The sequence below is a fragment of the Bacillus rossius genome, chromosome 10 (assembly GCF_032445375.1).
Source record: "Bacillus rossius redtenbacheri isolate Brsri chromosome 10, Brsri_v3, whole genome shotgun sequence".
Classification (NCBI taxonomy): domain Eukaryota; kingdom Metazoa; phylum Arthropoda; class Insecta; order Phasmatodea; family Bacillidae; genus Bacillus; species Bacillus rossius.
Window position 1 is genome coordinate 28174005 of NC_086337.1, and position 16427 is coordinate 28190431.

At 35.4% G+C, this 16427-nt stretch overlaps 1 protein-coding gene across 16 annotated transcripts in view; it reads right to left on the reverse strand.

Moving 5' to 3' along the window:
* LOC134535895 (protein hu-li tai shao) overlaps positions 1-16427 on the reverse strand; it is a 168815-nt gene that overhangs the window by 58325 nt on the left and 94063 nt on the right. For all 16 annotated transcript variants that reach the window (XM_063375250.1, XM_063375253.1, XM_063375263.1 and 13 more), the window contains 5 exons: positions 15388-15618; positions 13846-13989; positions 3361-3459; positions 2720-2929; positions 1581-1717 (listed from right to left, as the gene is read on the reverse strand). In XM_063375250.1, the coding sequence (XP_063231320.1) occupies positions 1581-1717; positions 2720-2929; positions 3361-3459; positions 13846-13989; positions 15388-15618 (821 nt within the window). The remainder of the gene's footprint in view (positions 1-1580; positions 1718-2719; positions 2930-3360; positions 3460-13845; positions 13990-15387; positions 15619-16427) is intronic.

Here is a 16427-nt window from a genome sequence, read left to right on the forward strand (position 1 = left end):
GACTGACGTGTAAGATCTTATAAGTTTTGTTATTTAAAAAATTATTAGTTTTTGAAACAAACTTAGTGTTAACTATTTTTAAAGGAAAATTTGAGTCAAATTTTTCACCAGACATCCTGTACTGGATGCAAAACATAGTTCTCTACATTCTGGGAAGAAATGTTTTCATTCAATTAAGATAAACGATTAAGAGTATATACTTCTTGCATGATTATGCCAAGCAACCTTTTACAAAGTTAATTTCTCTCCTAGAAAAGCTTAAAATCAACTCACTATAGATTCTAAATTATTTTTTTTTAAGATTTATTTTCATTCATATATTTATTTATACCACTCACACTATAATATTAATAAAAGTACAGTACTTTAACATTGGGTTGAATGTCGTTCAATGATTTCACGATTTTCCTAAATTGGGTTCAGAGTTGAAAGAGGCACAACAAACCACTCAAGCGAGTGAAACACTAGTACACTAGAGTCCCGTTATAGCCTCAAACGTAATAGTCGCTGGAAAACTATACTTTTTTCATTTAAAGAAACCTGTCAACTTTTTTAGAAAATAAATTTGGGATTAAACTTAAACCATCACCACCCCTTTCTCGGACAGATACCCCAACAACTGACCGAAACAAAAGTTACAAGAAAACTGCCCTAGCGATTCGGAAATAAATACGGTAGTGCCGACTAGAGGTGTAAAAGTAACGAAAAAATGCGTAACCATATGTATTTGTTACTATAACAATTAGTACTCGTTACTATCGTTACGTTACTCGTTACTTCTGATACCGCATAATTTGCTATGTTATGTTGCAGCAACGAATCCAGTCGTATTGCGTACGCGTACAGTATGACGTCGCGTAAATAATAATAAATAGAATATAAACAATTAACAATATTTGATGATTAATAGTTAAAAGAAACAATTAAATCTCATTAGAGCGGCTTTTTAATATTATCTCTTTTAAGATAACAAAAAAAACGTGAAAATACGTGATTATAAAAACAAAAACATACATATTTCTAATTTGTAAAAAATACTTTCTTACGTTGTTTCTGTTCCAATCTCAAACTTTGTCTACACACGGCACAGATAACTAACGGAAGTTTGATAAAACAAAGAAAGGATGGGATTCTATTTTTAAGCCACGCACTTAGGTGGCGACTGCACGGCTGAAGAATGTGACGCGTCAACGGCAAGATGTCTAGTGGCGAGCGAGAGGGGTGGAGATAAAGCAGACAAAAAGCAAAAGCGCGCTACAAGCGATCACGCCGTAAATTCCTCAAAAATACCTCGAGGTTATAGCCGTGTTCTCGCTATTACCGTGCTCGCTATAACGAGATTCTACTGTACCTTTGTGCTCATCCAAGCACTTTAAAATGTTTAGTTTTCCATTAGTTGAAAATGTTTTCCATCTTTTACAAGCTGCCATATTGATAAAATACGGGCAGATAAAAATTCTATTGATCACTCACAGTAAAAGACAAAATTTTATGCAAAAAAATACCGCTTTGAACATAAAGACTACCTCAAAGTAAGACATCTCATTAAAATGAATTGTGATCACAGTCGTAAGACTCACCCGGTCCTGTACATCTCCTCTTCCTCCAGCAGGTAGCCCAACGAGGACACGGCAGGCGGTACCTCCACATCATTCCGAGGCCTGGGGGGATCACCCTTCACCAGGGGTTGCCTGTAGATGTAGCCCGTGCGGAAACCCTGCGGCAAGACATCCCATCCCGGCTGTCAGGCATCACACATGCATGGAGTGTGTAGCTCTTCCATGGTGTACATACTCGCTTGTACCCATCATTACTAGAGGTTGACATTATTTTTAAGGACTTAATCAACTAAAAAATTATGAACCTTAGTTAAATGTGTGTGGTAACAAAAATGATTTGTTCTTATAGTTACACAGCACTCAATGACAAATGAATCAATAATTAATGTGTACACAGATTAATTAATTATAATTAGTGTCTCTCATTTTCATTGGATTTGTCTTGGCAATTTGCAAAAACTATCCCTGTTGGAACCCGAACCTGATCTGCTTTGTTGTGAGGCGAGTGAGCAAGTCAGGCACTCGATGCTAACCATGACATAACTGGGAAATTTTTTGGGAAGAGGAAGTATTTAACTTAATAAACCTAGAGGACCAAGGCAAGATCACCAAACACTTAACTGAGAAGTCACCTGGAGAACTAACAACTGCTTCATGGTGTATAAGCAAAGCCTGTAACTATTATGTGTGAACCGTGTGTCAACACACGCAGCAGAAGCAAAAGAACCAAGTTTTAAACTCAACTACACTAGTATTAAAAACATTTAATGGCTTCGTACAAATGAAAATGAAAAAATTAACATCATGTTACCCGCCTGACGCAATGGATGGAATGGGGCCGACACTCTTAGGAGCCGGCTGCCCTATCCAAGTGTCAAGACCTGTCGTCCCAGCCTGGCTTAATACTAATCATCAACTGTATACAGTTCTGAAAACTAAAGGAGATCAACAGAGAGGAACACCGCTAAATTAGTTATGTTATGTTGTAAATTATATTTAATTAAAAATGTGGGAACAAGTAGCAAACCATTTTTAATTTAACTGTAAAAAAAAATTTCCCCAAAAATTAGATAACCACGAGATTTGAAATTAATAACCTTGACAGCCTGTTTCACTCGCACATAACCAAATAATAGTGTCTGCAAATGCTCAAAGCTTACCGCATTGTCTAGCATCCTCATGAGGGCCTCAAACTCGACGCTGCCGACACGGAACTGCTTCTCCTTCTTCAAGCCCGATGGCGGCAGGTCCGAGCCCTCCGGCAGCTTGGGGGCGACCACGGGCGCCCGGTGGGCGGCCTCGTAAACTTGCTTGCGAGTCTCGTCCGACACCAGCACCAGGTTCTCAACCCCCATTGGCATCAGCTTGATCTGCCAGAAAACAGGGAAAGTTAACAACGACCAGCAAACACGCCACTGCTTCAATTCGACAATTATTTTTTTGTACATTAAAAGATCTTTTGATTCTCCAATTCAGCACATTCTATAATTCAACACCAATTTAGCTGCTCACGTTCAATTTTATTTGGGTGGATTTCGACTGTTGACAACCTACAAGTCACATTACTGCACTGCCTGAGTTTCTAGTTCGTTCAGACTTCATTGTTTCTGTTGGTTTTTTACATCAGTACAAGGTTCTGTTTTCTGGCCGGTTTCTTAATGAAAACTTACAGATATTTTAAACCCCAGCAAGACTGTGGTCCCCAACATGCCAGATTAAAGATCTGTTTACTGTACATGGAAATTAGCATTTTCTGCAACTGTTTTTTTTTTTTTTCAGGAAAGAAATAACTGTATCTCACCTGAGTTTCGCAAGCAAGAACAGTGTTGTAGACGTTATAAAATGCCTCTTCAACTGTTTCACCACAGCAAACAGCCCCCTGATTGGCCAGGAACATTACCTGCACAAAAATACAAAAAAAAATTATATTATTGACTTAAAAGTGTAAAGATCCTAAGCTAAAAAAGTGTATTTTAATTTAGATTTAAGCTTTATGTATAATTTTTAAAAAATAAAAAATTATTTCTAAATTGTACATCCAAGAATTAACATATGGTGCTGTAACTAGCTAAGTTAGTTATCATAAGAGGGTGGAAAACCTTCAAAATGTAGAAACAAAATATAATTCATTACAATACACACTAAAAAAATGCAAGATATGAAATAAAAATTAGGGATGGGACGAATCCACATTTTGGTCAAATCCGAATCCTTGATCGAATCCTCAGTGTTTGTCATCGAATCTCGAATCCCAGTCCCACACTAAACTTCACATGTTATTAAAAAAAAATCACACGTTTATTTTAAAAAATTACATAGGCCTATGTATTAAAAAAATCACATGTATATTTATAAAATTATAAAATAAGTGCATAGTGTATACACCTGATACAAAATAGAGACAAATAACCTCAAAAATCACACACGCAGACCTGCCACCATTCAAATTTAAAAAATCATGAGGTCCTCGATAAAAATTTTCAGGCCCATAAATACAAGTTAGAAATAAAAAACAACAAATGAAAATCTTTAAATTTAAGTGACATAACTGTACATATGTTACATGGTCTCTGCTTCAAAATTTATTTCAACAAATTATAGGTTGCAGATTTAATTTAGTTGAACATAATTTAGCGCTGTTGTGTAGTGATCATGCAGGGCCGCAACTAAAAAAGATGTAAAATAACATTCTGCTCGTGTAACACTATTATCACTGTTCACAGCAAAATTAATTTTTTTATTGGAAGCAATACACTTCACGTGTTAGTTGTGGTTTTTTTGTAGCGACATGTTTCACAATGTCTCCTCTTCCACTATGCGAGATAGAAAAATCAGCACGGCACATGCTACAAAACACAAAATTGCTTCCTTTACGTGACTCGAGTATTGATGGAAACTCGTTACTGTAAGCTTTCATAAAACTTGTTTTGTAACTTTTACAAACAAAATCTTGGGGCCCCAAAAAATCGTGAGGAAACACTATTTTGGCGTGAGGGCGTGAGATGGACCTTAAAATCGTGAGCCTCACACCAAAATCGTGAGAGTTGGCAGGTCTGTTCCTATGTTTTCAATAAAATACGTTGTATAACAGACACCATTTAAAAAAAGTTACTTTTTTTCTGCAATGTTATATCATTGAAGGTTGGAAATGAACGAGTAGTTATGCTAATTGACAAAATGCAACGTAGTTTTTCTTATGTTTGTGCTATTTCCGTTACCCTTATAATATAGTTTAGCTATACAATTTTCTAGAGCTGGACAAACCTCAGTTCTCTTGTTTCGAACCGAACCGAACTGAATCGAACCATAGCAAAAAAATTTCAAACCTCATACAGAAATAATTGTTTTGAATTAAAATGAACCGACCACCAGCATTTAGGTCTTTAACTGAATGGTGAGAAAGAAAGGTTCTCCAGCCATATGTAAAATTAAAACATATAGCTTAGCTTTATTAAAACATTGCAAAACATTTTATAAGTAAACTTTATGCAATAAATAATGAAGGAAAGAAAACAGTTTAGAGAAACATTTTACATTTAATTTCTTTATATATATATATATATATATATATATATATATATATATATATATATATATATATATATATATATATATTACAAACCTGAAGGGACCATAATTTTAACACTTTGTAATAACGAGGGTTTGTATTAACCAAACTATTGGGATATCACGACAAAAAAAATTGATTGAACACTAAATGCCTATATTTACAACCATAAAGAAAATTATATATGTACACTATTGGTAGTATAAGCTGGCTTCACTACATACATAATTTGTAAACACTGAAGAAAACAAACACAATGAAACACTTACAGAATAAATCATAATACAAACTTCAATAAACTTGAAATCATGACACATTTTCTATTCAAACATTTGGTTTAAAAAAAGCATCAATTCTGGTTTGCACTATTTTTTTCTTATAGGCATTGTTTACCACATTACAAAGCTTATCAAAGGACAGTAGGCCTACTGATCAAGTATTGGTTGAGCAATCTTTAACTTTGGTCGTATCTACACTGCTGCCGACTCCCCACACATAGCTTTGCCAACAAGATTGTTGCGATCCTTAAACCGTTGTAGCCAACCAATGCTGAACTTGAAGTCTGAAATTCCTAACCTCAATGCTAGGTAGTCTGCCTTCTTTTGAATCATAGGTTCAGAAATAGGCAAGTTTGCTGCACGCATTTCTTCAAACCACTGCAACAAGGATGCTTCTATTTCTTGATGTTTTGGGCCTCGCATTCTTTTTCTTGTTGATTATTTGCACGAACTCGCAAAAGCCGATTCAAAAAACTTTTCACGATTTTTTAGTATTGTCGACAACGACAATTGCTGGATGTTAAATTCTCTTGCAATTTCATTTTTCGTTCTCTCCATTGTCTACTTCCTCGATAATTTTAACTTTCAATGTAAGGTCATTGCGTTTAAGTTTCGCAGTCATATTACAAAACAACTTACACTCAAAATTGAGGTTAGGACACACGTGCGTGAACAATGGAAAATATCAGAACTTTTTTCCATAGATTGTTTAAATTTCTACGTATGTACACTTCCGACGACTAAGATTAATAAGTAGAGCCAAGATTTTATGGTGTTATGAAAAAGGACTTTTCGTCATTAAGAATTGTGGATTTCGTCTTTATCGTCATAAAAAATTAAAACACATGTAATAACATGTACACACCTAGCAGAGCTGCCTTGATCAAATGCTTCAATAATTCGTGGTTAGAGACTTAAAATATGCACATTAAACAATACTATGTTGAGAGTACATAAAAATTAACAACTAAAATATTCAGTATTCTTATGCAGGTAAGTACTGTTCCTGAGTTCAGGAGAGAGTCTAAATTAACTAAAATAGAAACTACAGTTAAACTTTTGTTCTATAAATGCAATATAATTAAGCTCAGGAAAAAGCCACCATTGTCAGCAGTTCAGCATTCTCTGGTTTTAGAGATCTTCTTCTGTCACAACTACAGAATACTTAGAAAAAGATCTTTCTGAGTCCACATTTGTTGCAGGTATCCATATTAACTTTAAAGCAGCAGCTGCAAATTCAGGATAATCCGCTTTCATTTTACATAGTATGTCCACCATGTCTATGTAGTTCACATGCGGTTTCTTCTGCTCTTGGGAATCCAGGTTTTGGAGTGTTATGTAGCCTGTCGCTACAGAGGTCTTCTGCACCTTGCAAAGGAAAGGTAGATTCACAATATGTTTCTGGAATTCCTTTTCCTCCACACGAATGTTTCCTACATTTTGAAGATTCATTAGAGCGCTGATTCCCAGAAATAGTTGACAAGATGGATCAGTGTTCACCAGATCAATCAGTTTTATAAGACTGAGTTTAGCTGTGTTCTTGAACTGCTCTTTAAGGGCTGCAGAGTTGACAGTTTTCATTTCAGCCAAAATGTCTTCAACATTTTCAGGAAATATTCCCTTAGCCAAGACATCAAGAGTAGTTTGCAGTTTACTCAATTTTGTGCACAACTGATGAGCAGTAGGATACTTTGTTCCTTCAAGAAAATTAATTAGCTCTACAAATGTGTTACAGTTTTGAGCCACAAATGTAAGAGTGGCCTCAAGACATTGTAACTCTTCCTTCTGGAGTCCCTTGATATATTTAACACCAGAGTTATCTTCGCTAAGCTGCTCAAAGAATTCCACAATGTCGTGCAGATGGAGTGCGAGGTATGATACAGATTCAAACCCTGTGTTCCAACGTGTAACAACTGGCATGGGGAATAACTTGACCAGAGCCTTGTTTTCTCCATGTTTCTGGAGAAGAAATTGAAGGTATGCATGCCTCCTCTTTCTGGTGTTAAGAAAGGCCATCTTTACCTTACAAACGAAGAGGTTCAGTTCTTCCAAGTTGTTTTGCCAGATCTGCCCAACAATGTTTACTTTATGGGCCCTTCAAGGGTGCCAGCAGATTTTGTCATGTACCTGGCACTATCTGTAACATACGCAATTATGTTTTCTTCCTTGACTTCATATTTGGAGCATACATCAATCACTGCCCGAGAACAACAAACAGCATTTGCTGCATCAAGGACACAAGAAGCCCCTAAGATAACATCTTGTTCAGCACCTGGTTTCAGAATTTTAAAAAAGATGTTGAAAACACAATTATTACTCTTGTCAGTGGTTTCATCTGCGAGTATGACCACATCTTGCCCCAAGAGCTGCTGCTTGATTTCCACTTCTTTTTTCTCTCTAAGTAGGGGAATGTACTTTTTCCTCATCCAATCCGCTGTTGGAAGATCACCAGCACCACTTACATTCTTCTGCATCCATGCAGTCAGCTTGCTGTTGTCAAGTTTCTCAAGAGGAATACCTGCAGCTACAAAGGCTTCAACAGTTTCGAGAACAAAATCTTCCTTTTGTTTTTTTGCGCATATTTGCGCCACTCCTGCTTCTGGGATAGAAAGCTGTCGTTTCAAATTGCATGGGGATCGTTTAGCTTTTACATGTTTGTCGCTAATTATGTGCTTGTTTACTGTGTCCTTACGTTCATGCTCCAAACGGCAATTACAATATTTACATAACAGTATTTTTCCGTCACTGACATATAATCCCTCATTCTTAAACTCGTCAGCACGTGATGCCGCAGTAGCTTTATTTTTCGGCATGATTAAGAAATTTAGCTTTCATTTATGCACGTAATTTGTAAACAAAGCCCGGAGGTACCAAAAACTAGTATTTACTGAAGTTGTAGCGAAAAAATAAACCGCGGGAAGCCTACTTTTTACAGGCGAGAGAGCCATATACTCAACCCGAAGTAAAAGGTTAGGTTATGTCAGGTCAGTGAAATAAATGTTTTTATTTATTTTCCGGGAGGGTTGGGTAGGTAAGCGTTATTTAAAATATTTAATGACCGTAAAATAAATAAATCCTTGCATTATGGTGCTTTTTCATTAGCGATCGGAAAACTTCGATTATGTTACGATTTTGGCTCTCTCGCCTATGAAGTGTGAAATGAAAATGAAGGCTTCACGGTAAACTGCTTATTCAACAAGCACACAAAATTGCGTTACAGTGAAATTTCATTAAATATCAATGTTCGCTTTTATTTTATTTTCATACGTATTTATTTAATAAATGCAGTTTTTGTTCACGTGTATTTCTCAAAGGATACAGCAAACAAGGCGCTGAAATTTTTCACGTTGTTGTGTTTGTTAACTTGTTAATTTTAAGTTTACGATCGTCAGTTGTTAATATTGCGTGATCTCTAGTGGCTAGATGCGTTTAAAAACCCTAACCTAACTCCGATAACGATCTTTTTTTTGTTCGTGAAATCGTCAATTTTTGTGATATCTTGTAATTTTTTAAGATGAATAATTAACGCATTAAATAACCACCACACTGCAGTTGGATGACGACCATTTCTTCTACAAACAGATACAGAATTTTTGTCAATCAACCAATAGTCGGTAGTTAATGATTTAAATCAATATTGAGGTGTTTATTTGTGGTTAGAAAACATTTCGCATTTTTCGCGGTTTGGGATGAATTTCAGGTGAAAATTCGCGATTTCGCATAAAACCATATAATCTTGGCTCTATTAATAAGGTATAGAGTACTTTCCTTTTCGTTTTCCGTTTACAACATGGCATCTTTTCTAGTTTAGTTACTAACATCGCCACTAGAGTTGAACTTTTCATCTTGTTTTTCGACCATTTTGCGCTGTAGGATACATACATCTATCTATGGAGACACGTTTGTTTACATGACGGTTATGAATACGTGATTTACTTTAGACTTCGGCTGTGAAATTCGTATTAACCGTTTACTTATACACGTTAACAGCTACTTGAGGGATCAAAACAACTTCGTAATTCATATTAACCGTATTTCGTATTAAAAGTACTGAATAACATAGGAAAGCATACCTTATTTTCTGGGACTGTGAAAGTACTTCGCATAAACGGGAATTTCGTACTAAGCGGATTCGTATTAATGAGGTTTTACTGTACATACTTTTAATTCATCAAGAAGTTCCATCTAAATTTCAAAAAGACTATCTTCCTTTTTCAGTGTACACTAACCTTCATTAAAAAAAATATAGGTAAATATGTAGTGTACGGATTAGCGTTAAAAAATATTTTTAAAAATCTGAAATTACTTTCATTATACACTCTTTTACGACCTCTTTTCATTACAGTCTGCGGAGATAAGAAATTCCAAATACTTTAGGAGATATCGAATTTTCTAATTTTCATATTTAGGCAATATTTGTTAAAAAAAAATTTAAAATTCGGAAAATACTTTTATTCTGTGCTCTTTAACTTCCTCGTTTCATTAAACCCGGCGGAGATAAGAAATTCCAAATACTTTAGGAAATATGGAATTAGCGAGATATCGATATTCGACTACGTGTGCACGCTCTCTACGGGAAGCAACATAACCAAACATTAATGATTGCAACGAGCGCTGGCTACATTTTTGTAAGCGGTACACCGTGGCGGCACAGACAAACAGATAAAGGTTATAACAGTTTAATTCATCTTTAAAAGAAAATTTACACATCAGACAACTTCGTATTTCCGTTAATTAAATAAGCAAGTGGTAATGTCCAAATAAATATTAGATTTCTACTTTAAAATACATTGTTTTATAGGGAAAAAAATACCCACACAAAGCCCTCAGAATCTAATAGCGGGACCACAAATATCATGTGACGTTTAGGCGAGAGGTTTTTTTAATCCAAATTTTGATTCCCAAAACATTGGTATGACGATTATGCGATAAAACAGGGTAATCAAAGTTGTTCTATTACAGTCGTGAAATGCTAGTGGAAAATTTTTTGTCCATAATTGAAAATGCTGGCTTTTTAACATGTTAAACATGTAAGCAACAATCATTTCTTTGTCAGTTATCATTTAACAGTATCTGGGGGGGGGGGGGGGAGTATACACCCATAGAATAAGTCAACAAAATACACCTGATTAAGCTACGAACAAAATGTGAAAAAGTTAGTTGAAACAATTTATTTGATCACATACTTTTTCTGATGCCATTAAATGAACAAGTCAAAAATAATGAGCATTAATTAAAACTTTATCAAAACAAAACAAAACAACATTACCAAACAAAAAATTAACTCGGTATGAGTTTTTTTTCCTTCTGCCATATTTTGGTTGCAAATTAATGTCCCAACTTAAAAAACAGCAATACTTAAGCATTTTCAATCACGTCAAGAATTTTTAAAAAATAAAAAAGGGCATTAACCTACATGTAGAAGAAATATTAACTGTTGATGTAGAAGGGCCATCCACCTAAAATATAAAGCTAAACATTGCAATAATAATTGTGTGTTCGTGCTGAGCAGCATTAACATTGATTATCGCTGTAGTACGGAAAAAAAATCCATTTCAGACAATATTTTTATTTTGTAGTTTGTTAGCTAACTTTTTTGGGCAATGAAATTTTTCAGAACTAAGTGTACTTTAAGAAAACTAGGCAAATTTAATGATGAGCTTGCGCTGTGAAATGTTTGCAAAAAAATTGTATGCAATTTTATACTTGTTGCACATGTCAAATATGCATTGAGTTATAGCAGAGAGATTGTAGTCTCATCCTGTAGAGTACAATGAACTCAACTTTCGAGTCAGGCCTAGCTTTAGCTACTCGCTCCACTCTGTTGGGTTTTCAAGAAATGTCCCATCTCTAATAAATACATACATTCAATTTAAGGATGGGGCGAATCCTGATTTCCTTGAATCCGAATCCTAACTCAAATCCTCGACTGGAATTGCCGAATCTCGAACCCAAACCCGAATCTTTTAACAGATGATGTCCACATATCTAATGTAAGTGAGATGTATTCTGCTTGCACTAAAAGTCCCTTGACTTTATCACATGTAGTTTGGTACATTTCTGGTATAGCCTAAGTGTATATAAAGACAAAAAAATTTTCTTGAGAAATTTCAGTTTTAGTACAGATTAGCGGTTAGGATTTTTTCTATAAATAAGCTAGAGGTCTGCGAGCTTAAGAATTTTACTTCGAGCCGAGCTCGAGCTTTTGTGGTACAGTTACACTTTTGGGAAATTATTTTTATCTTAAACTTAGTATAATGTTTGAATAAAGTATTAAAATGAAGTGGGCTTATTAATTTTGGGTAAGTATTGACAGTGTGTGTTTACATTTTGCACTACTATAAAAAAATAACATTTTTTTCCATTGAATCTTACCTGTTTCCATTGGTTCATTAGTAACTGATATCATCCAACTAACATAACCAAGTATATGTTTGTGTAAATGTAACATATCTTTGGGAAAATTTCATCCTTGTCAATTTTTCTGGAGTCCTTACTGAGCTTCAACAAACTTAGCACCAAAAATCATGTTGTTTGAAAAGTACATTCACATTGTTTCAACATTTCCACTTTTCAGCACAATAATTCTGAGAGAGATTGTCACAGAGTATTAAATTCTGTTCTTTAATCTATCATGCAGAACAATAATTTGTTCTGCACGTTCGGGAGTTAAATTAGCTCTACGATTGGCGATAGTGTTTCCAGCAGAAGAGAAGCGTCTCTCGCTGGCAACCTGCTTGGCTGGAATGCTTTAGTAAAATTGCTTAACCTCAAAATTAGTGTCATAAATATCTGTAACTGGTCATTAAAGTTTAATCAATTGAAAGTAATAAAAATAAAAGCATTTTACTTCATTCAATTTACACTTGCAAAAAAAAACACACACACATAAACCTACATGGAAATTAAAGTCTTTTTCAATATCCTGAAATCTGAAATATGTTTACTCATGTCATTAAATGTAGAGCTGTATTGAAGAAGCCGATTTTGCCAATATTTAGTTGAATCGGCATTTCTGCCGACTTCCGATACAGTACGCTTGTTAATTTTCGGCCGATATTACTGAAAAACGAAAGAGACTGACATAACCTAAAAATCCACGAGTACCATTTTCACTTTTCGTAGTAGTACTGCATTCTTTCAGATCACATTATTTCTTAGCAAAATGTGCCAACCGTACATATCAAAGTTTAACATCCTTTTTTTTTTCAACAATGTTCTTTAATTTAATATGTCATAAATAAATAATACATTACTATAACGGTAAATATACATCTCGGTTGTTAAGGTAAATATAGTGCAAATATGGTAGCCATCATGCTTCTGTAGTATTATGGTATTCTACAAAGAATCTTTAGTTCTTATTATGGTAATTATCTTAAAATATCTATTGGGTTTGTACTGTAGTTATGGTACATCATCCATATTTCTTCGTATGTTGTTGTTCATTCGTCTTTTCTTCATATTTACGTGCGCCATTATTTGAGACAGAAAGTTTCAGAAAAAATTTTAACGGACTTTATATCACACATTTAATGGCGTAAATGATGAGACCTCGGGCAATTTAAACGCTTTATACGGAAAAACCTACCATGCGGGACCTCGTAAGTGAGTTTTACTGTATTTTTTTCCCCGTAAATAGTAAAAAAACCGAATCCTTTGACGAATCCTATATCAGACCCGCCGAATCTTCGAATCCCTAGGATTCGGCGGATTCGGCGGATATTGGATTCGGTCGCCCCATCCCTAATTCAATTCTATATAGCAGAATCCAATTCCCATTAAAATAGAAAATAAAGTATTTTATGAAATCTAAAATGCTAAATTATGAACCCAAATACCAACACTTCTCACATCAGAAACCATAACACAAACTGCAAATATTACGGATGCTGCATAATTATTACTTAATTAGACACCCATTTACGAAATAGAGTTTTACTTAATACAGAAACATAAGAACTTAATGACACTTCAGATATAGTGTGTGTTCAGCATTTTGAATAATAAATCTTGCACATATAGCCAGTTGGCTGTTCACTGCATACATGGAACAATTTGGTAAAATTATTTTTTTTTTTTAATCCAGTACATCTACTTAGATGTGCTAAGAGAACAACCTCAAAGAGATTTACTTATCCAAGCATAAACTTAAAAATAAATACTGATAAAGAGTTTTATTTATAAAAAATCTTTTTTTTGACTTCATGCTTTGCCAACTATTTGATTAATGGATTAGCTCATTATTATGTACGTGTTACTTATTTTGAAGAGTGTAGTATTTGATGTTAACTTTGTGACATTTGCCTTACTTGTGTTTTATTGTACGTACTCATAAATGTGGATTACCGATGGTGTGAATGGAAGTTTCAGCACGCTAAAACCGTGACATACGAGAAGGGAGTGGGAGTGGGTAATGGGTTAACAAGCAGTACTTCACCTTGTTGATGGGCCCCAGGTTGCGAGTGATCTTCTCCCTCTCCTCGGGCTCAAACAGGCCTCCCAGGTAGGGGTGGTGGCTCGCTTCTCCGATCACTATGGCCTCCTGGCACAGCGGGAGCAACCCGCACTTCAGCGACGACACCTGTCGGCACATCAAGACATCCGTCACAACACACTTCACCCAATGCACATCATCATCTCCTCTGGTTCGTTAAGTACGTAAACAGCACCTTCCAACAACACGGGCGTGGGAAACCAGTACGCAGTTCCTTCACAATCAGAAAGGTGGTTTAGAAACTTGACTAAAGCAACAAACTGAGGCAACCCACCTACACTCTGCTAACCAGATAGTCGACGGTGTCCTGAACCTTTTAGACAGTTTTACAAGTGCCTGTCACTTAGAGCTGGGCCGATCACCTATTTTGCCCATCATGCCGATGCCGATCATCTGCTGCCGATCTTGCCGATATTCTGAGCCGATTAGAGCCTTTCAAGTACCTTTGATTACACGTTGCTTTTGACGGATCACTATAAACTGTGAAATATTCCCAGACAAAACTACTTTTCATTGACATGATTACTTATAAATCACCACACACGCACACATTTAACTGCGTTAAAATGTAGTAAGGTCATACCAAATCTTCACCTAATCACAACTCTGTCATTCTGTGATCCGTGTTTGCCGGTAGACGTCAGCGATTATAATTTTATTGCCCTTCCTTCCCCCCCATGCCACCAACAAACTTTCAATAATTTCCGATTGTAAGTTAATTTGTGAATACGAAATACCACTAAATGGGGGAAAAAAATCTTCATCAACCAGGTTTTTATACAAAAGAAAATAAGCTCTATTTCCCGCTAAACAGGATAAGAATATTAATTTTGCTAAACAAAACTTTCAATAGGCAATATTTAGCGAGAAAAAACTAAATATGTGGATGAATTCCCGAAGATGATGTTTTTTTACTAACCACGAGACTACTAGCGCCATTAATCCGTACGAATTCCGTCGCGCGACACGCGTCACATAACCAACCTTAACAACAGTCGCCATTCGCCATTGCGGTAATATTAACCGTAAATGGTAAACAAATACATAGTTTTCGGTTCGGAAATGATAAGAAATAACTTTGCAAATAGTATAATGGAAAATTATTTTACCGAAAGTACCGTAAATATACGTGGAAATTGATACTTAGGTATGTAACTGTTCAATGTTTATAAAACTTACGCTGTTTGTTTACTTTCATGGTATATTTTTTTTCGTGTGTGGTTGTTTTAAATTATTAAACCCTATTATTTTTCGATGAATAATTGAATTTTATTCCCGAAAAGTACCGTAAACGAACATGGAAAGTTGTTAGGTATGGCTAATTATTCAATGTTATACGTTTGCAGTAGGAGACCAATGATCGGCTCAAATAATCGGCTACGTTTTGCCAATCATCATGATCGTCAAAATTAACAAAATCGACCGATTATTACGATCGGAAATCGGCACCGGCCCAGCTCTACTGTCACTTCACTCGGGACTCACGGCGAGGACAGACGGGGTGTGCACGTGGACGATGCACTTGAGGTCCGGCCGGGCGGCGTGGATCGCCGAGTGCAGCGCGAAGCCGGCCACGTTGACCCCAAAGTTGGTGGTCCCCTGCTCCACCACGGCACCCTGCATGTCTATCTTCACCAGGCTGGAGGCCGTGATCTCGTGGAACAGCATCCCGAACGGGTTTATCAGGAAGTGCTCCTGGTCCTGGTTTAACCTCGCCTTAAAAAAAAAAATCAACAACCACTTCACCTAAACAAATCGGGACAGATATTACTCAGATGTAAGAATTTTGCAATTAGCTGGCAAATTTATGCAACTACATCATGAGCATACAAGGAAAACCCTTTAAGTCCATATAATGAAATTATGAGAAAAATTGATTTTTATATTCAAATGGGTTTGTAAAATATTGTAAAATATATACGGTACTGAAACATGTTTATTTAATCTAACATAATAATATACTTGTCATATAATATACTTGTCATGAAACACATTAAACTGGACTTTTGTCATATGAATATCTCATTTTTTTATCTAACTGGACTTAGTGGGTTTTCCTTGTACGCCCACGATATTATGGCACCATAACAAATTAAATTTTGATTAAAAAAAGAAAGTTTACATTAAAATTGAGACATGCTGAAGCGCATTCTTAAAATGGATACAATACCCAAAATATTTATTACATATACACAACTACTACTTACTGTTATCAAACCCTAATAAAAACATTACCTACCTAAACTTTTTTGATCACATTATCTTTAATCTGTTAAGACAGTTTCTTAACATTTATTATAACTTTAACATTTTAACCATGCAAATGCATTATGAAAGTAACAAAATCAAGAAACAAATATTTCTAAAATGGTGAGCAGACAGCTTGAGACACAAGAGTTATCAAACACAAATCAACTACAACTTTAAAAACTAGTGTCAATTGGACTACAGAAAAAATAGTGACTTCTGTAACTTCAAAAGTCAATACAATATTGTACATTAGTATTAAATAAGTGCAGGAGAGA